General features: G+C 41.1%; 1 protein-coding gene and 1 long non-coding RNA gene across 8 annotated transcripts in view; one reads left to right on the plus strand and one right to left on the minus strand.

Annotated features, from left to right (window-relative positions):
- eml1 (EMAP like 1) overlaps positions 1-22,720 on the minus strand; it is a 243,796-nt gene that overhangs the window by 18,536 nt on the left and 202,540 nt on the right. For all 3 annotated transcript variants that reach the window (XM_068038955.1, XM_068038954.1, XM_068038953.1), the window contains 8 exons: positions 14,671-14,825; positions 10,115-10,240; positions 9,187-9,318; positions 8,473-8,540; positions 7,621-7,709; positions 5,930-6,027; positions 5,370-5,457; positions 47-142 (listed from right to left, as the gene is read on the minus strand). In XM_068038955.1, coding sequence (XP_067895056.1) covers positions 47-142; positions 5,370-5,457; positions 5,930-6,027; positions 7,621-7,709; positions 8,473-8,540; positions 9,187-9,318; positions 10,115-10,240; positions 14,671-14,825 — 852 coding nt within the window. The remainder of the gene's footprint in view (positions 1-46; positions 143-5,369; positions 5,458-5,929; positions 6,028-7,620; positions 7,710-8,472; positions 8,541-9,186; positions 9,319-10,114; positions 10,241-14,670; positions 14,826-22,720) is intronic.
- LOC137373720 (uncharacterized) overlaps positions 1-22,720 on the plus strand; it is an 87,907-nt gene that overhangs the window by 12,881 nt on the left and 52,306 nt on the right. For 4 of the 5 annotated variants that reach the window (XR_010975676.1, XR_010975675.1, XR_010975677.1 and 1 more), the window contains exons 2-3: positions 16,580-16,787; positions 17,576-17,655. This is a non-coding gene — a long non-coding RNA (uncharacterized lncRNA). Of the gene's footprint in view, positions 1-16,579; positions 16,832-17,575; positions 17,656-22,720 lie in introns of all 5 variants that reach the window. The other variant, XR_010975678.1, reaches the window with a different exon arrangement.

The raw sequence follows: 22,720 nt of genomic DNA on the forward strand, positions 1-22,720 counted from the left end.
ATTGCAAGTCTTCCTTACAACAGATATGAATAATCAGAATACTTACCAAATACATGAAATCCTAATGTGCAGGTATAAGTGACCCACTCAACATCCCTGACATTTTCAACACCCACCACTTGCTTGCAGACTGAAGGCATCCCTGTACATGAAAAGCAAAGTAAAACACAAGGATTCGGTCACACTGGAGTAAATGGTAAATGATGAATTTTATCACTATAATTTGTATTCCACACAGGCTATTAGAGAATCATTTCAAGGCACGAAACTATACATTCAAGACACTTAAACATGCTTCCGTCAAAAGTTATCCTTGCGATATGAAAATTTACTAATGCAGCTTAAACAATAGAAATCCAGTTGAAGATAGACTGGAATCACAAAGCCCAATTTTAACTCACTCAAAACCCATTCACTTACATAGAGTTAAAATTGGGCCTACAACACTGTCAACATCCAAAATTTGAATAAATCTTAATTAAAAATCTACCTCCATTTGTTAGATAATGCCCTTTTTGATTGTAATATTTGGGATTTAAAAAATATATAAAAATGGTCATATTGCACTAAAGGAAATCTTTCCTTACCTCTCAACTGGTTCAGTAGTAGTACTCTCCCTCTGAGTCAGGAGGGCATGGGTTCAAGTCCCAGTCCAAGAGTTGCGTACATAATTTCAGCTGACACCTCAGCGCAGTGCTGAGGGACTGCTCTACTGACTGAGGTACCGTCTTTCAGATTAGGCATGAAAAAAAACATCCCGTCTGCCTCCTCAGGTGAATGTAATAGAACCCACAACATCAGTTAAAGAGCAGAGTTCTTTCAGTGCCCTGGTCAACATCCTTCAAGCAACATCTCTAAACCCATTTAATTAGTCATTGTTGCTATTTGTAGGACGTTGCTGCTGGATTTTCCCACATTATAAAATTGGCTCTACTTAAAAAAAAAGATTCATTGGCTGTGAAGCACTTTGGAATGTCCTAAGGTCATCAAAAGCATTTTATAAGTGCCAGTTCTTTCTTTCATTTCTGGCTGGAAATGCAACCTTGGGTCCACAGTAACAGACAATCTGTCCCTTGATGGAGAGCTTGATAGAAGCATAGGGAAAACAGCTACCACCTTTGGCCGACTCGCGGAACGCACATGGGTTAACACCAAGCTGACCATTAGGACCAAGCTGATGGTTCATAAGATCTGTGTTCTCAGCACCTTGCTGTATGGCTGTGAAACATGGGTGACTTACAGCTACCAGGAAAAGAAGCTCAATAATTTCCGTCTCTGCTGTCTGCAGCACATTATGGGTATATCCTGGCACGACAAAATCACAAATGTGGCAGTCCTCTCAAAGGCAGAGTTCCCAGTGTGTTGGCACTAATCAAACAGAGGGGGCTTTGGTGGATCGGACACCTCTGCAGGATGGAAGACGGTCGCATACACAAGGACCTTCTGTATGGTGAGGTCTCCGGGGCCAGATGACCAGTGGGGTGCCCAAAGCTCCGCTTCAAGGATGCTTGCAAGCATGACATGAAGGCCCTAAATGTCGACTATTGGACCTGGGAGTCACTAGCTGGTGAAAGAGGGAAATAGCGACACATCCTGTGGACTGGCAGGCACTATCATAATGACCAGTGGATACAGCAGCTTGGCAACAGGTGCCAACATCAAAAATAACAACTCACAGTGTCACTTGGCAGCTTCACGTGCAGCAGTTGTGGCAGAAGCTGCCTCTCAAGGATTGGCCTTCACAGCCATCAACAAAGGTGCACCAAGAGAAGACACCCCACCTAAATGGATTGTTTGCTGCATGTCCATCATCTTTTGTAGATGGAAAGATACCAACAATATGGATGAAAGGTCAGAGACTTTATTCTGTGATGAGCGACTTCCCTCCTGACTCCCCAAAGCCTCGCCACCATCTAAAAGGCACAAGTTAGCAGAGTGATGGAATACTCCCCCTTCCCTGAATTGGTATAACTACCTCAACACTCAAGAAGATTGACACCATCCAGGACAAAACATGCTGCTTGATTGGCATCTCATCCATAGGATGCACTGCAGCAACTTGCCAAGACTTCTTTGACAGTACCACCTAAATCTGCAGTTTCCACCACCTACAAGGACAGGGGAGCAGATGCACGGGAACACCATCACCTCCAAGTTCCCCCTCAAATCCCAACTTGAACATGTGTCACTTTTCTTTCATCGTTGCCAGGTCAAAATCTTGGAATTCCCTAGCTAACAGCACTGAGCCTTGCTTGCAATACCCATATCTCCCAAATGAATATGAAAAATAAAAAGAAAGCAGCAATAACACTCTGACGCTAATCTCCACCTATCTACACATAGATGCTCGTATTTATAATGGGCCTGGATTTTGTGACAGGAATAATTGTGGGACTATCAACACTCACAGTTATTATGGAGTAGGTGAGACAGCAACATTCGGTGAGTGCACAGGCACAGTTAAACACAGAAATCAGAAGTTCCTGTCTGATTTACCCTGCTCTTCCACAAGCGGCACTACACCTCTGTGACAGATTTGGTATGAAAACAGATTAAGGGTGTAAAGTTGTGGTATTTACCCACTAGTTACCCATGAAGCATGCCAGAAGAAATTAGGGCTGATGCATAAAGTGTAGGTGAATTTTTAACAATGTGATGAGTCTTAGTTACTGCCAAATAACTATTCTGACCCAGAAATTTTAATTTTACAAGTGTGGAGTCTCATTCCTTCAGAATTTAATTATTGTTGGACATTTAAAAAAATTAAAAATCAATATAATTTTTAACCTTTTGCTTTCTGTCACTTTTGTCTCTTTCTTACTCCCATCGTTGCCTTTCTTTATTTCATTTTCTGTACATGATTTTACATTGAATTAAATATTCTAATTTATACTTCCTGGTTTAGACTCTGCAGCCCCGATTTTTACTGTGGCATGATTTCCCCAATTGGCGTAGGGGTTATAGTCTGGAAACCCAGAAGTCTGGCCTGATTGAGTCTCTAAAGGAGGCAGCAGCCCCGAAGCTGTAAGGAGGGCCTTCAGCTGGGTTTCTGGGAGTGCTGGGGTGGGGAGGGGTGGTCTGAACATAGGGTTGTCCAATCGTGGGGTGGAAAGTTGACCTTGGAGTGGGTCCGATCCTGGGGCTTGGTGATGTTGCTGATCCTGGAGGGGTGGTGGGCAATGGTGGGGTGTGGGGGAAGCAGGTTAGTTTGGTGGGCTAGGTGGAAGTACTCCTGCTCCCCTTGGCTAACAAGCTATATTGTAAAGGCACTTAACATTTCCACAAAACAGTCCATGCCTCTCTTTAGCTACCAGGTTTCCTGAGGCCTGGGAAAATCTGCTGGCCAAGGTTAAACCCGGAAGAGAAATTAAATATGATGCACGTAGTCTCATTATAATTAGTGCTCTACCAAATTCACAGTCGTGAAAACTGCATCACGGACTGAGAAATCTCAGGTCCTCCGTGAAATTGGTTATTTTGCGAACTTCCCATGTTTTACTGATTGACATCAGGCTGAACTCGCTGATTACTGGGCATGTTGCAAATATCGCACGTTTTACTGATTGACACAAGGTTCAACTCGCAAATTGGTAGATGAGGGAGGGCTTCCAATGCAGTTTTGAGAAAAGCAGTCTCAAGTGTTTGCAGACAAGTGAGAATGCCAGAATGAGCAAATCAAAAACACCACAAGCATTACTGCAGCAGATCAAGTGGAAGAATTTGGAAGCCAAATTCTGCATGCCGAAGGTGGATTGTTTTATACAAGCTGCAATGTTTCGTTGGATCATACATAGTGGGCAACAGTTCTGCACCACTTAGAGTCCAAAACTCAGTGCAGCAGAAAGAGATCATGCAGCACCACACTGCTGGAAAACGAACATGAAAGAAAACAAGCAATGATTTCATCTCTTTTTTAAGAAGTCGACAGAGAGCTCAGAAAATCGTCAGTTGGTTATAATGGAATTTGTGGATGCTTTTGCAAATGCCAACATACCATTGGAAAAACTTGATTGTCCAAAGCTGCGTGCATTCACTCACCTGCAAGGCTAGCACGATGCTGTCTAACAATTCCAACAAACTCTGTGGGCGTGGAGAGGGCTGTGTTTAAGCACGGACAGGTGCTCACAGTGCAGAGACAGGGAATGAAGAGACAGTTGCAGGTTGCTCCAGGCTCACATTCAACCTCTGACTTCAGTGAGTAAAGAATGTAACCTGTTTATAGTCATCTTTTTACAATAGTTTTTGAGTATACAATAAATGCTATTTGAAACTAGAAACCTCCTTTGTCTCTTTTTTTAAATAGATCTTTTTCATGGTTTGTTGCAACACTGTGAAATTTAAGAATTAAATATGTGAAATTGTGAAATTCATTATTCTTAAAATGCCGTGACCCATGAAATTTGTAAAATTTGACTGTGAATTTGGCAGGGCCCTAATTATAATATTTAAATGATCAACCAGCCTTCTGGGAACGGGTTGGTCACCCTCCACACTGCACCGCCTCCATTAACATTGGAATTAGGCAGGCTGAAGGTGGGCTCAGTTTGGGTTTGAAATCTTTAAAATTTTCACATCCCACCCGACCCAAACGCATTTGTTTTTGGGATGTGAAATTCCTCTCTGCGCGTCACAGTGAGGACTCTTCAATCTGATTGCTTGAAGAGGGCGGTTTTGCTTGCCCTGCTCATACACACCACCAGATCTCCTGCAGAGGATGCTACACCGAAAAGGATCTCTAAATACTTTAAGTTGCCCTAAAAAGCCCATGAAAATCTGGGGCAGTTGTAAGCATAATGCAAAATGTTGTGCTATAAGCAAAAAGAGAGGGCTGTTCCATCATCGCTGACTGCAAAATTCGGGCCAGTATATTAACAGAGGCACGTGGAAAACTTAAAAACTGTTTATGTAAATATATCCTATGGAGAGTCTCAAGATGTCCATGCTTAACTATGACATTTCCATTTAACACCAATAGGGGATGCTCTAATCAAACCTTTGAATTTGTTTTATCACTTGCTGCAACAGTTGCCTGTAATGCTACTTGTGTTCTGAAGCTTTGCCAGAGATGGGGCCGAGGCAGCTTACAGGCTGCCAATGGTGGAACGATTAAAATTGAGGATGCACAGAGGCTAGAATTGGAGGAGTGCAGAGATCTCAGAGTTTTGTGGGTTGGAGAAGGTTACAGAGATGGCGAGGGGTGAAGCCACGGAGGGATTTGAAAACAAGGATCCGAATTTTAAAATAGAGATATTGCCGAACCAGGAGCCAATATAAGCCACTCGTTGTTTTGATAGTATGACTTGTCCTTTTAAAATAAAATTCCTAAACAAACTAACTTTTATTTAGAATCTAGCCAATGTAATACTTACAGTACAGGATCTCATAGTCCCCGGAATTAGACACTAAATACTGAGAGTCAATCGACCAGTCAAGATGTGTGATAAAACTGGAGTGACCCTATCAGGGGAAGAGATGACATCTAGATTATACATGAATTCGGCTATTATTGTACATAACTAACTGCCTCTATGAAACTGTTGCTAAAGTTGCATACAATAGCAGGTTTCACAGCAGACTAAAAATCTTTGCAGCACCTTATTTCCATAAGGAAAGCTCTGTTCATTTATCAATGCCCTTTGACTGAAATGTGAAATTTCCGATTGACTTACAAAAGCTGCTGAGTTTGGAATGATGGGGGTAATGCTAACTTTTGGTGATAGTGTAAATGTGGTGATACTGGATCAACTGGCCCTTATACACCTCTCCAAATCTTTGTTTCTACTGAGTCGGGGAGGTGGCTGATCTGATATCATTCATCCAGTTCACACTATCACCTAAAATTAAAATGATCCCCAATGGTTTAACAAACCACCATTATAACACAAAACAAACATGCATTACAGTTCAATTTCGATTAAATGCAACTTACTGAGCATTTACCAACTCGGCTGTATTTTCTGCCATTTTCATTGACTGTGTAGATGTAAATATAATTATCGTGGGAGCCAATTGCCAAGTAATTTCCCTCTACAAAAAAAAAAGCACACAGTAGAATAGATCACTGATAACGGAATTAAATCAAACCTGTGCTTTTAATAAGTACAACATCCTTCTCAAAATACGCAATTAAAATAAAATGTTACTGGTTGACATTACTAATGCTACATTAATATCAGTTAGAATTGTTCAATATTACTATCCCAGAAATCATCCTTCACCAGGCCCACCATTTTGAATCTATGTTAGAGGATGAGTAGCACTCAGTCACTGCATATCCATGTCTTACTATAGTTGGACTCAATATTGTCAATGATACAATGCTGACGTCAATATGATCATATGTTGCATCTGATGATGAAGTAAACTTTTGATTTTGCCCTCAAAAGCTACTCTCTTAACTGTATTTTTGATTCAAATAAGAAAATTTAGAACTAAATAAGGGGTGGATAAATACACATTTTTGTTAAAATAATTCTCCCTCACAGCCTCAGGCATAAAGCTATCTGTCAGGCTATTCTTCACTCAATCATCAGTTCTGGGATATTTACAGTAGCATGCACCTCATTATCACATGCTAACTACACAAGCAATGATATAAATAAAAATAGAATACAGACTAGGAATATTAAATATTAACTTGTTTAGAGGTTGAAATCTGGAACAGAGCTGTTGACAAAAACGTGAGGACCTTTTTAAACATAAGTAATAACTAAACAATTGAAATAATCCAGCCCTAGCACCAGCAAATACAAAATCAACAGCTCAGGTGATTGAACAGTGATTCTCAGTCAAGGCATTCTAGAAGTTTGAATATCCAGCATATGCTGACATTCAGACACCTTGATCTCTCTGGAGGAATTTGCTCAGCTAGGCCAGAAATGAAGCATGGTCCTCTCCCATCAAATATATCACCTGTCACTCATTTGTTACACAATCTCACAGCAGTTGTACAGGAGTTGGCAATATGCATGCCCTCTCATCAATGGTAAAGCATCATGATGTGAAGATGCAAAAAAAAAACATACGGAAAAACTTTTAAGGGCTGGAGGACAAGGAACAGCAATATAGATACTGGAAAATACAGTTCAAAAAGCACCTAGGCGGTTCATTCTTGCCAAGATTAGAGGCCAAGTTCTTGGGGGGAAAAAGAGGGACACAAAAATCTTACCGAAACTTTGAAATTGAGTTTAGCAAAAAGAATCATAGAATGATACAGCACAAAATGAGGCCATTCAGCCCATCATGCATGTGCTGACTCTTTGAAAGAGCTAATTAGTCCCAGTTTCCTACTGTTATGCCATAGCCCTACAAACTTTTCCTTTTGAATGAAGGTTTCATTTTTTTCACAAAAATAGCAACGATTGTTGCTGGAAATGAGAGATTCAATCTGTAGAGTGGTGACAGATTATTTCTAGCTCAGCAGCTAGAACGTATTAAAAACCATCAGTCTTAAAATGAAAATGATAACTTCACATTGCACAGCTATGAACCTGCAGCTGTGAGAAGTCGCATCAGTCAGTGCAAAAAAAGTTGTGGGATGATTTCTTCTTTGCTTTGCAAGGCAGTAAAATAAAATTCTGCAGATAAACTATCAGTAAACCATTTAAAAGTGGTGGGTACCTGGCGAGTAGCGCATGACTGAGAGCTGTTCATTTCCATCGGTGTGAACAGTGACCAGATCCTTTGATTCAGTGTCCAGAACTAACCACCTGTTAATGAAACAAATTAAACCATGATTGCCTATCAATTATTACTGCATGTTAAGATATAATTGAAGCCTGCTTTGGGATAACTTGATGAAAATGGCATTGTTCTATTTAGCAAAAGATTCACATGCAAAATCCACTCTGCAACCAATGTCACTGACGACAACTGTTTACATTGCACTTCTTTCAGTTTGATTGGAACTCGGGTTAGATTATTTTAGTTGTAGTGCCCTCCAAGAGGGAACACTTGTGGTACTGATTTTTGTCCAGTAATACGTGTTACTGGGGTTCCCAGTGCCACCTCTACTGGTCCAATTAAAGTAGGCAAATGCACTGGATATCAATTGGTTCCATACAAAAGGCATATGCAACTTAACCATATTCCCATTAGCACTGCAAACTATTAATTTGTAGTTAAAATCACAAAATGTGAAAATGGCCCTTTAACACAAATGTATAACTAATTTCAGTGCTGTCAGCAATTCCTTAGCTTACCAATAGGTTCCACTATTGCTACATAACTCCCTCATTAAAGGAAAAACCTTAAATTCTGACTTGATCCATTTCTCCCTTTTCCATCCAAAATGTATTATAAATGATGAATGAAATCATAGTTTTTAAAACTTTACCTTTAGAAACATGATCTATTTCAGACCAATTTTATTTTTCAATTTGCTGTGAATTTACATAATTAAAAACAGCAAAACAAAACAGCAATTGGCATTGTACTGTCTGACTGATAGAGAAGTCACTTATTCACACTTACCTTCCAGTTTGGGTTCCTATAGCAACAACATATCCTGATGGATGGAAACCAGCAGACTGAGCTGGGTCCTACAATTTGGAGGAAACATATTCAGAAGCACAGACTGTTAGTAATAGATTAATTGAACCCCGTAGTGCTGAGAGGTTGTAAATCTCGATTGTTTTAACATGTATAGTAATTATGTAGGTGGAATGTTTCCTGTTAAGCAAACATTTCCTTACAATTACAGTGTTTTAATAATTAAAACTATGCTACAACCATATTATAACCCTCCTGTGCCAAGGCCTGCTTTATTTCCACCAGCAAAAGTTCTTCAATTACAAGGCAAAAATCATTTGAATGGTTTTGACCAAAATTGTTTATTTGAACGCTGACTCCTTTCAATTCCCCTGCCTTTAAACCTCCCTGTCTTGCTTGTCCTAAGCTCCAATTGCATCTTCTTATATGTTTCTTCCCCACCCTATTGAAATGATGATTCATCACACTGTCTCCTATGTTGAATCTTTCCCAAAATCTGAACACTCTTGAACTCCTTGCCTTCCTCAGTCTTCTTTTCCTTTTATAATCAATATGCTTTTAAAGCTCAAGGCATCTAATTATTGATTCATCTCATATTTTGCCACTCTTTTCATTCTGCTTAGTGTCATGCATTTACCTAAGTTTTCCAATTTCCAATAAAAAATCTGGAGAATTAAGATATTGACAACTTAATACCTCTATGATCTTGCTCCATATGGTCTGATGAGCGACAGCATCCCACAGAGTAATATGTTTATCATACCCACATGTTAGGAATTGTTCCTTATTTGGATGACTGGCCAGACCCCACAGTTCATCCGTATGACCCTACAGATAATGTAGAAACAATAAAGCAAATGAATGATCCTGAAATTAACCTTAACAGCTCAATTAAAAAAAGAGATCAAAATAGGAATTATGTAGGAAAAACCTTGAGAGATCAACATAAAATAGACTACTTCATTTACTGTGACAAGATTTTCCAAAATCTTTTATTTAGCCATGCTTAATTTTTGCCTCAGTGAAAAACATATTCCAAAAATAACATTATGATGTGAAATATCAATAGCTAGTTTGCTCTGTGTTTGAGAAGTTTAATACTTCCCTTGACCATAAAGGGTTCTCTGGGCAAGAGGATTGCAAAAAGACAGCCTGCAAAAAGAGGGACCAATTCTCGACAGTTGACTGCTCACTAATGTGTTCAAATGTCATTGATTATTGATTACTACAACAATTCATTGGTCACTGTGTGTGAAGAACAATAAAAGAAAAAGTTGTCTCTCCAACTGCAGTGAAAAGAAGTACAATAGCACTAATTGAAATTCAGACTGTTGCTCGTTATCTTTGCAGTTTTATACCACAGCCAAGAAAAATCACAGAAACGGAATGCCAACCTGTTCTGAGCCTTACAAAAAGACGGGTATAAATCTCAAGTCTAAATGGCCACTTTGACTCTAGTGGGTTCCACATGAGTAATTTACAATGGGACTTAATCAGGGGCAGAAATTAACATGATTTATGTGCTTTGGTTGCATTTGTCATAATGATTTATGAACATTCCTTCCAGCAAACAAAGGAAGTTGAAGAGATAAAGTGGGCATATTTTGTAGTCATCTGCACCTACCTGGGTGATTGGGTGGAAGTTTCCAGATAAAGTGCCTTGTATGATGAAATTCCTTGTTGTACCAATGAGTAACACTTCTCCCCTTCCTTCAGTTACTGTTCTCACTGGACCAAACTGCTCAGGAACCTCAATTTTAAAAAAGAGAGGGTTTAACAGACAGATTCTATATAGGTCCGATCAGTACTGGAAATGCTATGAAGCCCACTTACCCTTGTAACAGGATGTTTGTACTACCAAGACAACCATGTTATGAAATCGCAATTACATACAGGATGTACTTGTTATGTTATTAGGCTAAACTGTTGGCAGGCTAACAACAGTTTGTTAAAGATTACTGATTAGCTTTTAGACTGTTGGTGATGTTGGATAGAGATTTCATGATCTGGTTTCACAGACATATTCATTTTTGGAATTTTAATAATGTAACCCTGCAACAAATAACCTTCAGATAACCAAGATGGCATTTCTTCATCATAAAAAAGGTATCACTTTACCTTATCTCAGAAAACAGACAAGCAAAGCAACAGTGGAAATGAGAAAGTGCCTATCACAGGAATATGGACAATCTCCATATCTTTTATGTCTAGTCAATTATCAGACAACTCCTGCAATTGCACTGACCTGACACTAGCATCAACAATTTTTACACTTATCATCTTACTTGTTCATTGTTCTGAATTAATAAATAGGATTCAATTATTTTCTGTAAGACATGTGATATTTTTAGGGACCAGATTTTTTCTGTGTTTTTCCAGTATCAAACACCACCACAAAGTTAGGTTTAACAATGATCTTCTACTCTACGCTGCAATGAGTATTAACTCTAACGTCGCAACAGCATTAGTGGACTGTTTGTCACTGCCTTCCACCTGCCACTCATATGGTCTATGTGTAAGACTGAATTGCTGAATTGTGGATAGTTTGAGGTCAACAATTGAAAATTTCCTAAACTTAATTCCCATTGGATGATAAGAGAAAGGCAGGCCCATCCAGTTCTTAACTTCTTTTCAATTCATAATATACACAAATAGTAAATAAAAAATCTGAGAGGTTAAAATAAGGAGCAAGTTAATTTCTAAACTCAGCCTCAAACAGGATTAAAATGGGTGCTGTCTGATTTGGACCGATAATAATAATTAATCCAGCACTAATATTTCTGATTAAAACAGGAACAATACATTGGGGGGAGGGTAAGCCTCAAGTACTCAGAGAAGAAATAATCTAACAAAGCATGTGCGTGACAATTAGGAGAAGGTACCAGATCCATTTCAAGACATGATCAATCATTCACTTAACTACAAATAAAATGATCTGGAGCAGGAGACACTGTGTTCCAAATAGACCAGATTTATTCCTCTATAAGTCCCATAGTATATTTTTTAAAACCTCACCTGTCAGTCTGATTTTTACTGCAGCAACTCTGGATGAAGCAGGCTCAGCTTGATTCAAACAAAACACTTAACTTTGCAGGGCTTGTTTGCCAGCATGGCAAGAGTTTATAATATTGCCATGTGCAAGAAAAGTTATATTTATAATTGTTAGGGCTGAATTTTATTGGGCCAAAGTGGATGGGTATGGAGGCGTGGTGGGGGGTGGTCATAAAATCAGGACAGAGTATGTCGGACTTGAAATCCCATCCCAATTTTGTGAATGGTGGCAATCATGGCGGGCGGAAGTCTGATGCACCGGGCAGGTAATTAAATACTTTAGAACACCAATTGAAAGCGATTTTATTAATGGCACACGGGTCACATGGGGCTTCAGAATCTCACCTCAACAACCTATGAGCCCACAGGAAGGTCCTCAGCTGCCTCCAGATATGGAAGAAGGGCAAAGAGGAGACAGAGAGAGCTGCCCCACGCAGAAGGAGGTAACCTCCGCAGAGAATGTACAGGTCGAGGCTCAACTACCTGCATATGTCTCAGAGCCAGTGCCAACGAAGACTCCGCCTCTCCATCTGCCACGTTCTTGCCCACTCACTAGATCTGTCCAAATCCCCTTGAAGCCGCTTTGCATCTTCCTCACAACATGCATTCCCACCTAGTTTTGTGTCATTCACGAACTTGGAAATACTACATTTGATCCCCACATCCAAATTATTGATATATATTGTGAACAGCTGGGGCCCAAGCACTGATCCCTGCAGTACCCCACTAGTCACAGGCTGCCAATGTGAGAATCTTTTTATTCCTACTCTCTGCTTTCTACCTGTCAAACAATCCTTAATCCATGCCAGTATATTACCTTCTATCCCATGTGCTTTAATTTTGCTAACCAACCTCTTGTGGGGGACTTTATCAAACGCCTTCTGAAAATCGAAGTATACCCCGTCCACGACTCCCCTTTATCAACTCAGTTAGTAACATCCTCAAAAAACTCCCCAACAGGTTCATCAAACACGATTTCCTATTCATAAATCCATGTTGACTATGCCCAATCAGATCATTTTTATCCAAGTGTCCATTTATCACATCCTTTAGAATAGATGCTAGCATTTTCCCAATGACTATGCTCCGTAAACTTGAGGTCATCTAAAACTTTGCTGCCTGTGTCCTAACTTGCACTAAATGTCATTCACCCATCACCCCTGTGCTCGCTGATCTATATTAGCTCCTGGTTAAGCAACGCCTTGATTTTAAAATTCTCATCCTGGTTTACAAATCCCTCTAGTGGCCTCACCCCTTCATATCTCTGTAATCTCCTCCAGCCCTATAAACTTCCATGATGCCTGCGTTCCTCCAATTCTGGCCTCTTGAGCATCCCCAATTTTAACCACTCTGCCATCGGTAACCATACCTTCATTTGCCAAGGCTCTAAATTCTGGAATTCCTTCCCTAAACTTCTCTGCCTCTCTTCTTCTCTTTCCTTTTTTAAGATGTTTCTTAAAACCTACCTCTTTGACCAAGCTTTTATTCACTGGCCCCAATTTTCTTATTTGGCTTAATGTTAAATTTTGTTTGAGAACGCTCCTGTGAAACACCTGAGGACAATTTATTATGTTAAAGGCACTATATAAATACAAGTTGATGTTCTTATTTTTTAGCAAGACCTAAATGAGCACTGTTAACAGCTTCTTTTCCATCTGTGAATCACCCTCTAATATAGAATGATGTGGAGTTCATAAAAATTGGATAGAATTTGAACTGTTTGCTGTCAGGATGATGTTGTAAAAATAATTTTTCAAGCCTTTATATTGATGAAAATGAAGTGCAAATACAGGCCATCATAGAGAAAACTCCAGGTGGGATAATGCATAGACTGGTTCCACACTGATCACTGTGCAGATCTTTAAAAGCCTTCAGACTCTTCTCTATGCTGGTTTGTGGCTCATTTGGAACCCTGCCTCCATCTTTTATCTGCCTGGTAATGTTGAAAGAAAAGAACTGGGGTGGCAGGAGGGAGGGAAGGCATTAAGGGAAAAGTGAATGCTGAAAGATGCACACTGGTGTGGTTTGTTTTTAACTTTTGAACAGTACTATTTTTCCATTGTTCTGAATAGGATGGTAGGATTTGTATTTGCACTATCCTAGCAACTTATTTGTGCTTCGTATGTACAACTTTAACAGAAGATCTGCTCTTCTATGTTTTTCAGAACAAGAGAAAGTACTTTAGCCCTCTAGGGGACCACTTCAAACTGCATAGTGTGGTGATAAAAGTAATATAATTTATGATGCTTCTATTGTTCAAAGCAATGAACTTGAAGCATTGACTTAATTTAGAGCTAAAAAGAAAAATAGGTCCAGGAAGCTGAAATGATACCATCCTGGCAGTCGAATGATAAAATGATAATGGAGTTGTTGACTAAGCATAGCAATCCATCTCCCTAGGTCAGTCTGAAACAGACCCAACAAGGACACAAGGAAAACCCCAGTGGAGGAGAGCTTTGGGCAACCATAGGTCCAAAGACACCTGCCCCTCCCAAGTATGCTACACTTACCACATATCATGTCACATATCTTTCATGTATTGTATTCTTAATCATTATGAAGATTCCAATTTAATTGCCAGGACAATCCTAATAATCCTAATAATTAGGGGGCGGCACAGTGGCGCAGCGGTTAGCACTGCAGCCTCACAACTCCAGGGACCCGGGTTCGATTCTGGGTACTGCCTGTGTGGAGTTTGCAAGTTCTCCCTGTGTCTGCGTGGGTTTTCTCCGGGTGCTCCGGTTTCCTCCCACAAGCCAAAAGACTTGCAGGTTGATAGGTAAATTGGCCATTATAAATTGTCACTAGTATAGGTAGGTGGTAGGGAAATATAGGGACAGGTGGGGATGTTTGGTAGGAATATGGGATTAGTGTAGAATTAGTATAAATGGGTGGTTGATGGTCGGCACAGACTCGGTGGGCCGAAGGGCCTGTTTCAGTGCTGTATCTCTAATCTAATCTAAAGACTACTGAAGTTCTACCCTGTTAATCCAATTACAGAACTGTTGTTGGGAGGAGCATATTCAATGACTTATTAGTTGACTGAAGAATATAAAATAACAAGCCAGAGTTGGTATATTGGTATCCAGGAGTTGGGAAATGATACCGTTATTAACTTCAAATTCTCACCTCAGTTTCTTGCATCTTCTGGTAATTGCGGTCCCAGGAGATCAGCTTTCGGTCTTTTCCCCCACCTGATACAAGAGTGCCGTCACGCAGCATGCAAAGTGCAAATATACCCCCTTCATGGGCCCCCTGAATAGCATAGCTAATGCGGTTGGTACCTAAGATGTCACAAAAATACAATTGTATTTAACAGAAAAAATGAACAAAGCATCCTATAGATAAGTTTTTAAAAATAGAATTTTAATATTTGTTTCAACAGTTACAAAGCCACAGAAAATGATCAGATAATTAACATTAATATTTATTGACAAATTGCAATTATGGAGGGAAGCTAAATTTTTTTGCTCTTAGTCTATTTTGCTATGAGCACAGCAATTTCCTTTTTTTGGAGCAAAGTGATCATTTCATTCATCTTAGTCACACCGTGGACTCTAAAGTCAGATTAGGGCACGCTGAGCCCCAAATAGAGGAGTGCGGCCCCCTCTTAATTGGTTATCTTGTGATGTTTCTAAGTTCTGTATCTTTACATGTATTATTCTGCTCCATTTTCATTTTTATGCCCCCACTCCAATGTATCCCCAGAACCACTCCCCTAAAGGAAAACCACCTGGTTCCATGTCTAAGAATATACCACTCGAGTCACATGCTTATGATTACTAGGCTGTTTCCCTCACTGAGGGACAACATTTGGCTTCAGTATCTTTGCAATAATGGCTAAGATTGCAAATTCCAGGCACAAACTTGGGTTTTACAATTTTTGGTACAGCATGTTGAAATGTCAACAAACCTCTGGGACTAGATTTTCATCTTTAGCAGAAAATAGTGGGAAGTGGAAGTCTGAATTCCCAAAACACATACCCAGCATACAGAATTCTATAACATTCTATTAGATTCAGAATTCTATAACATTCTATTAGATTCAGAATTCTATAACATTCTATTAATCGCATATATCTCAAACTTCTGATACCAACAAATCTTGATTTTGTGATTTAAGATTTATCCACCATTGAGGCAATGAACAGCCCTTTCCGATGCCCACAGAATTCCAACAGGAGAAACCAGTGAAGAAGAAACATGAGCACAAACAGGACCTGGTTGTCTGGACTCCATTGGGTGGATTGCCAGAACTCTGGGGCCACATTAGATGCCCCGCGTGCAACATAAAAGCACGCTGATTGTCAGATGCTTTATGTATGCAATGACTGTGATCAACTTGCTCCAATAAACTATGCACAGAAAATTTTTTAAATGTGACTTCTATGTGTGAAGGGATTTACAGAGCAGAGAAATAGTTTAATTAGATAATGTGGTTGGGTCAATCGTCTTGGGCAATTCACTAGTTAAATGCAGAATTATGCACTGGAATTTTGGGGGTTGGTCAGGAGCCCATGGGCTTGTGAGAGGCAGAGGCAGATTCAGATGCTTCTGTTGGGACTAACATTTACATTTGGTTTCCAACTATCTTAAAAATTAACTGTTGCCTGAAGTCACAGGTACTTGCCTGACTTTCATGAATGCATAGCTTACATTTTCAGGTCCAGAGATCACAAATATCCATAAAGATGTGATCCAAGCACCAGGTGCTCTGTTTGTCAAGTGAAAGGATTCTGTTAGTTGGTTTAGTGCAAGTATATCCAAGGTCTGTTTCTCTGAAGGCCACTTACCATAGAAACCTCAGAGATGCTTATAAAGTGTAAGGCCACATTCTCATTTATTTGCATATATCTCAAACTTCTGATACCAACTGATCTTGATTTTGTGATTTAAGATTTATCCATCATTGAGGCAATGAACTCTGGGGCCACATTAGATGCCCTGCTTCAGTGGGATACAAAACAATGCTGTAACGAAGAACTTTTTTTTTTAAGAACTCTTTTTTTCCTGACACTTTTCTCCTCCTCTCCTGCAGATGCTGACGCCTTGCTGGGCTACAATTTTACAGCTGCCTTGGGCTTTCCATTGATGACCCAAGAGATCATCATCATGTGTGACCCCAGGTGTGAGTGGTCAAAAAGCTATTCAATCATCAGAGTACCACAGCAGAGCTTGATCCTGTCCTCAGCCAGTGTCACCTCACCTCCGTGTCGGGACACCCATGCTGCAAATGGCAATCACTGGCAAGTGATCAGGAGCAGAATCTCTAGCCTTTCCTAACCCAGCGGTAATGGGACCAATTGTAACAGCCCAATCATTTGGGCTATCACTACCAGAAGGACGTGGAGGCTTTGGAGAGGGTACAGAAGAGGTTTACCAGGATGTTGCCTGGTCTGGAGGGCATTAGCTAGGAGGAGAGGTTGGATAAACTCGGATTGTTATCACTGGTACGACGGAGGTGGAGGGGCGACATGATAGAGGCTTACAAAGTTATAAGCGGCATGGACAGGGTGGATAGTCAGAAGCTTTTTCCCAGGGTGGAAGAGTCAGTTACTAGGGGACATAGGTTTAAGGTGAGAGGGGCAAAGTTTAGAGGGGATGTGCGAGGCAAGTTCTTTACACAGAGGGTGGTGAGTGCCTGGAACTTGTTGCCGGGGGAGGTGGTGGAAGCAGGTACCATAGAGACGTTTAAGAGGCATCTTGACAAATACATGAATAGGATGGGAATAGAGGGATACGGACCCCGGAAGTGCAGAAGGTTTTAGTTTCGGCAGGCATCAAGATCGGCGCAGGCTTGGAGGGCCGAATGGCCTGTTCCTGTGCTGTACTGTTCTTTGTTCTTTATTAGCTTTGCTGAGATCATTTAATTCAGCACAAACATATAATCAAATACGGGGCTTTTCTTGTCAGTAAAGCTCAATTTCTCATTGTCTTAACCAACATATCCGTCACGGAAACCCTAACATTTTATGGAATTCAAAATGTTTTGGGTGATGTTTAACAATAATAATTCTATTTTTCTTTTTCACAGAATTCAAAACTCATCCAGACTGGGGAGATCAGAGATCCAGTGAGTCTGGTCTTACCAATAAAATAGAGTAACAAAGAAAGGTATAGTCCTCATTAACATTTTGTTTTACCATTCTTATTTTCATTAATTTTTCTGTTCGCAACTGTCATGCAGACCCCCGACCTGCCAAGAATGAGGCATAATAATTTTGTCATATGAACATTGACTTTAAACTGTTGCTGGAGCGAGGAAATGACTTGTTAAACAGATCAGCCGTGGCTGAAAAAAAAACATTTGCACACTAACAGACAGTGTTTGGAGGGACAAAGGGGCTGTTCCCTGCTCCAATTTAACCCACAATAGACTTTGAGCACCAGGTATTGTGTGTAAGAAGAAACATTCCAGGGTCGGCTAAGACAAGAGAATCCACAAACAGATGTGATTAGACCAGCTAGTCACATGACTAACCTGCTTGGCAACCTGGGTTTTTCTGAATTGTACAAAGAATTTGAACGGAGAAAGACTGTTTGCTCCTGGAGTGAGAAGACCTCTCCTGACTGCTCCCATCTCTTTCTCACAAGCCTCTGAACCCACTGAGGACACATGAACTTCAAGAGAGAAAAGTCTCCTACATCAAACAAGGTTTAAGAAGAATACTGGGCCCCAACGAAAAACAAGACCTACCTACAATCAAGGACTTTACAGCGAGCTCGAAGAACAGTAACCAAAACCATCTTCAGATATTGCCTCAAACATTTTCACTTTATTTCTTCTGCTCTTTTCTGTCTCTATCTGCATGTGTGTATCGCGTAAGCATGCTAGCGTGGGCGCGTCGAATATCCGTAGGCGTTAACCGAATTAGAGTTTAAGTTTAGTCGAGTTCAACCTTCTTTCTTTAAACCTAAGAAAACCTGTTTGGCTTGTTTCTTTGCCTTATAATTGGAAGTTAGTGAACAAGGATTCACTAAGGGGCAGCTAAAAACACGGTGTGTTTAAAATTAAACCCTGTTACAGTAAGACCAGGTGAAGGCTGAGAGGGAACCCTAGGCACCTTTCTCACCTGGTCATAACAGAAATTTGGTGCTACTATCATAAATTTTACCCACAAGGGAAACTGGAAGTGGGAAACCAAACTGTTCCCAATCAAAAGGAGCAAGATTTCAATACAGGTTTTCTTGTCCTTGAGTACTAACATGTCTGCAACTGAAGCCAGTAGCTTCCCAAGCCAGGGTGTAGTAACATGGAATAAGTTAAAAGCACTGTCTATTGGTGGAGTTGAGGAAAATGGCTGAGCAGTGTGGGATCACTGTACATGGCAAGGCTAGGAAGTCTGAACTCCTAAAACTAGTGGCCAACCATTTTTCCCTTGAATCTGAAGAAGCAGAAGCAGGGTTAGAAGTAGACCCCGACAGGGTACTGCTAGCAAAGATACAATTGGAACAGAGGAAACTTGAATTAGAGGAGAAAGAAAGAGAGAGACAGGAGAAAGAAAGAGACAGGCAGGAGAGAGAGAAAGAGCCTTCCAGAAGGAACATGAAGACAAAGATAGGGAGGAGAGAGAAAGAGAAAGAACCTTCCAGAAGGAATGCGAAGTGAGAGAGCTAAAGCGGCTTGCATTAACTAGGGGGCGACAGAGTAACCCCAGTGAAAGCATGGCCAATATGGAGAAGCATAATTCAGGGCTGGGTACAAAATTGTTAAAACTAGCTCAACTAATCTCAAAATTCAACGAAGAAGATGTGGAAGTGTTTTTTGTGTCCTTTGAGAAACTGGCAAGGCGCTAAATTGGCCAGCTGAGACTTGGCCTCTTTTATTACAAAGCAAGCTAACCAGAAAAGCCCACAAGGTTTATTCCATTGCCAGAGAAGAGTTCATCAAATTATGAACTGACAAAAAGTGCTATCCTCGGGGAACACGAATTAGTACTTGAAGCCTATCGCCAAAAGTTTAGAACCCTCAAGAAGCAAGCTAATCAAACTTATCTGGAGTTTGAAAGAAGTAAGCAGCTGGCTTTTGACCAGTGGCTGAGGGCTCTTAAAGTGTAGCTCAGCTAAGAGAATCTCAGAAAAGTAATTCTGTTAGAGAAATTTAAACACTCTCTCCCACTCTCCATAAAGACCCATGTAGAGGAACAGTGGGTTCAGAGAGCCCGGCAAGCAGCCGTTCTGGCTGATGAGTTTGTCAGTTTCCCAGGGGAGAACCTTTTCTAGTCACCCCCACAAATATGAAAAGGACAAAGGGTGGGAAGGTGATAGGAGCCCAAGCAGTCCTGGGAGAGAAAGAAAAGCAGGAGACACAGGGGAACCTCCTCTAGCCAAAAAGAAAGGTGCTATGAGCAGGAGTGAGACCCAGAGACCTGTGTGCTTCCATTGTAATAAGGCAGGCCATCTAAAATCTGACTGCTGAAAATTAAAGGAAAAACTTGTAGGGTTAAATCAGGGCACACCCATTAAGTGAAGAAGGAATCTTTTTAGAGATACAGCACTGAAACAGGCCCTTCAGCCCACCGAGTCTGTGCCCACCATCAACATGGAGGAGAGCACAACAGAGCAAGCTGTAGCTTTAACTGTAGTAAGAGTGCAAACCAGGAAGTTTACTACTGCACATGCAGGAAAATTTAATAGGGTTCCTGAAGGTTATTGGGGTTTTGTGTTGAAGGGAAAGTAACCCCATACCCCTCGAGTGGGACAAGCAAGCCTATAATAATTCTCAGGGACACAGGGGCCACTAGATCCCTTTTAGTGAGAAAAGGCCTGGCCTTTCCCCCAGAGAGTGCAGTGAACACAAGGATGGTGGTGAATGGTATTGTAGAGAAGTGTATGCCTGTATCTGTACACTGGGTGCACCTGGAATGCGACCTAGTTTCGGGACCGGTGACCGTAGGGATTGTCCCTAGTTTGCCTGTGGACGGGGTTGACCTGCTCCAAGGTAATGATCTGATGGAGGTGAAGGTGGTAGCCGCCCCCCCCCAGTAGTGAAATGAAGACCGCAGGAGGTTAGAGAGACAGGGCCGTGGCAGGAGACAGACCCCTGCAGTCTCCCTGAATGTGTAGTGGATCAGGCCATGATCAAGCTAGCTCCCCCAGAGGAGTCTGAATTGGCACTGCAGGCAGATGACCAGGTCTGTCTGTCTGAGACTTCCTTTGGAAAGTAAGGAGACCCAGGGAATGAATTCAATGGATTTTTACCTAGCTGAGGCTCCGTGAGCTGACCTAGTATTGAGAGAGTTAACACAGGCTACCCAGTCTGAAAGTGAAGCAGAGGGAGTTGCTGAGAATGAGGTACTGATGAGGAAATGGAGTTCTGCTCACAGACCTGAGAGCAAGGAGTGGACAATAGTTCACCAGTTAGTGGTGTCTCCGGAGAGAAATATTAAGAAGGGCCCATGAGACTACAGTGGCTGTACATGTCGGTATATGAAAGACCAAAGCCCACATAAGACAGCCATTTGACTGCAGGAGTTGCCACATGTGCCAGATTGAGGGGAAACCCCAACCTACAGTGAAAACTGCACCCCTAAGTCCTGTACCGGTGTTAGGAGGACCCTCCAGCAGAGGGCTGGTGAACTGTAAGGGACCCCTGCCGAGAACAAAGAGGGACAGGCAAGCAGGAACAAGGCTGGAAAAAGGTTAGACAGAGAAGGGTAAAAAGTGACCAAGAGGACATGTTAAAGGAAGTCTGGGAGGAATCCCGGATGAAAACCCCCACCGTCTGGTCAGCCAACCCTGAAAAATGTGAAAAGTTAGACCCCACATTCTCCTATGTAAATGCAGACACTAGAAGCAACCCACAAGAGGTCTTAACAGCATTTACAGGAACCTGCAGAGACAAAGAAAGACCTGTAGGGGGCAGAGAAACTGTGAGGGTGATGCCTCACCTAGTCGCAGTGCCACAGGGGAGTGCAGTAGAGTCTGCACAAATACCTGCAAGCAGGAGTGTCCCAGAGGACAAAGGGGAGATTAGCAAAAAATCCTCCCTCACAGTCAGAAAAAAAGAGAACCATGCATCCCCTGAAGTCAAAAGCCTTTGCATGACTCAACAAAGCACAGAAAGAGAGTTCAGGATAGACCCACCCACTACTGCCTCTCCTGGAATATAAATTCCAACTCAGGGCTAATTAAACCTAACCATCGCAAAGACACCCTAGCCAGTTATGGAAATGGGCAAACTGAAGAAAAACTTTCCCAAAAAGCCACAGGTTTATTGGGATGCCAAAAAGGGCAGTTTAAAGCAACTCTGCTACAAAGAAAAGACAGGCTGTAATAAGTCTTAGGATTTATGAATGAATGTGAATGACTGAGAGAGAGAGAAGCATGTTTTTTCCTCTATCTTATATTTTCTCGCTCGACCCTTTTAATGAAATGCGCTTTTCTCAAATCGCATTTCATTCCGCTGGGTGTGGAGGCTCATGCAGACCCCCAACCTGCCAAGAATGAGGCATATTAATTTTGTCATATGAAAATTGATTTTAAACTGTTGCTGGAGTAAGGAAATGACTTGTTAAACAGATCAGCCGTGGCTGAAAAATAAAATTGCACACTCACAGACAGTGTTTGGAGGGACAAAGGGGCTATTCCCTTTTCCAATTTAACCTACAATGGACTTTGAGTGCTAGGTATTGTGTGTAAGAAGAAACATTCCAGGGTTGGGTAAGACAAGAAAATCCACAAACAAACATGAGCTGACCGGCTAGTCACATGACTGACCTGCTTGACACCCTGGGTTTTTCTGAATTGTACAAGGAGTTTGAACGAGAAAGACTGTTTGCTCCTGGAGTGAGAAGACCTCTTCTGTCTGCTCCCATCTCTTTCTCACAAGCCTCTGAACCCATTGAATATACATGAACTTCAACAGAGAAAAGTCTCTTACATCGAACAAGGTTTAAGAAGAATACTGGGACCCAACGAAAAGCATGACCTAACTGCAATCAAGGATTTTACAGTGAGCTCGAAGAACAGGAACCAAAACCATCTTCAGATATTGCCTCAAACTTTTCCACTTTATTTCTTCTACTCTTTTCTGTCTCTATCTGCATGTGTGTATTGCGTATGCATGCTAGTGTGGGCGCGTCGCGTATCTGTAGGCGTTAACCGAATTAGAGTTTCAGTTTAATAAAGTTCAATCTTTTTTCTTTAAACCTAAGAAACCTGCTTGACTCGTTTCTTT

Source organism: Heterodontus francisci, chromosome 9, assembly GCF_036365525.1.
Source record: "Heterodontus francisci isolate sHetFra1 chromosome 9, sHetFra1.hap1, whole genome shotgun sequence".
Lineage (NCBI taxonomy): Eukaryota > Metazoa > Chordata > Chondrichthyes > Heterodontiformes > Heterodontidae > Heterodontus > Heterodontus francisci.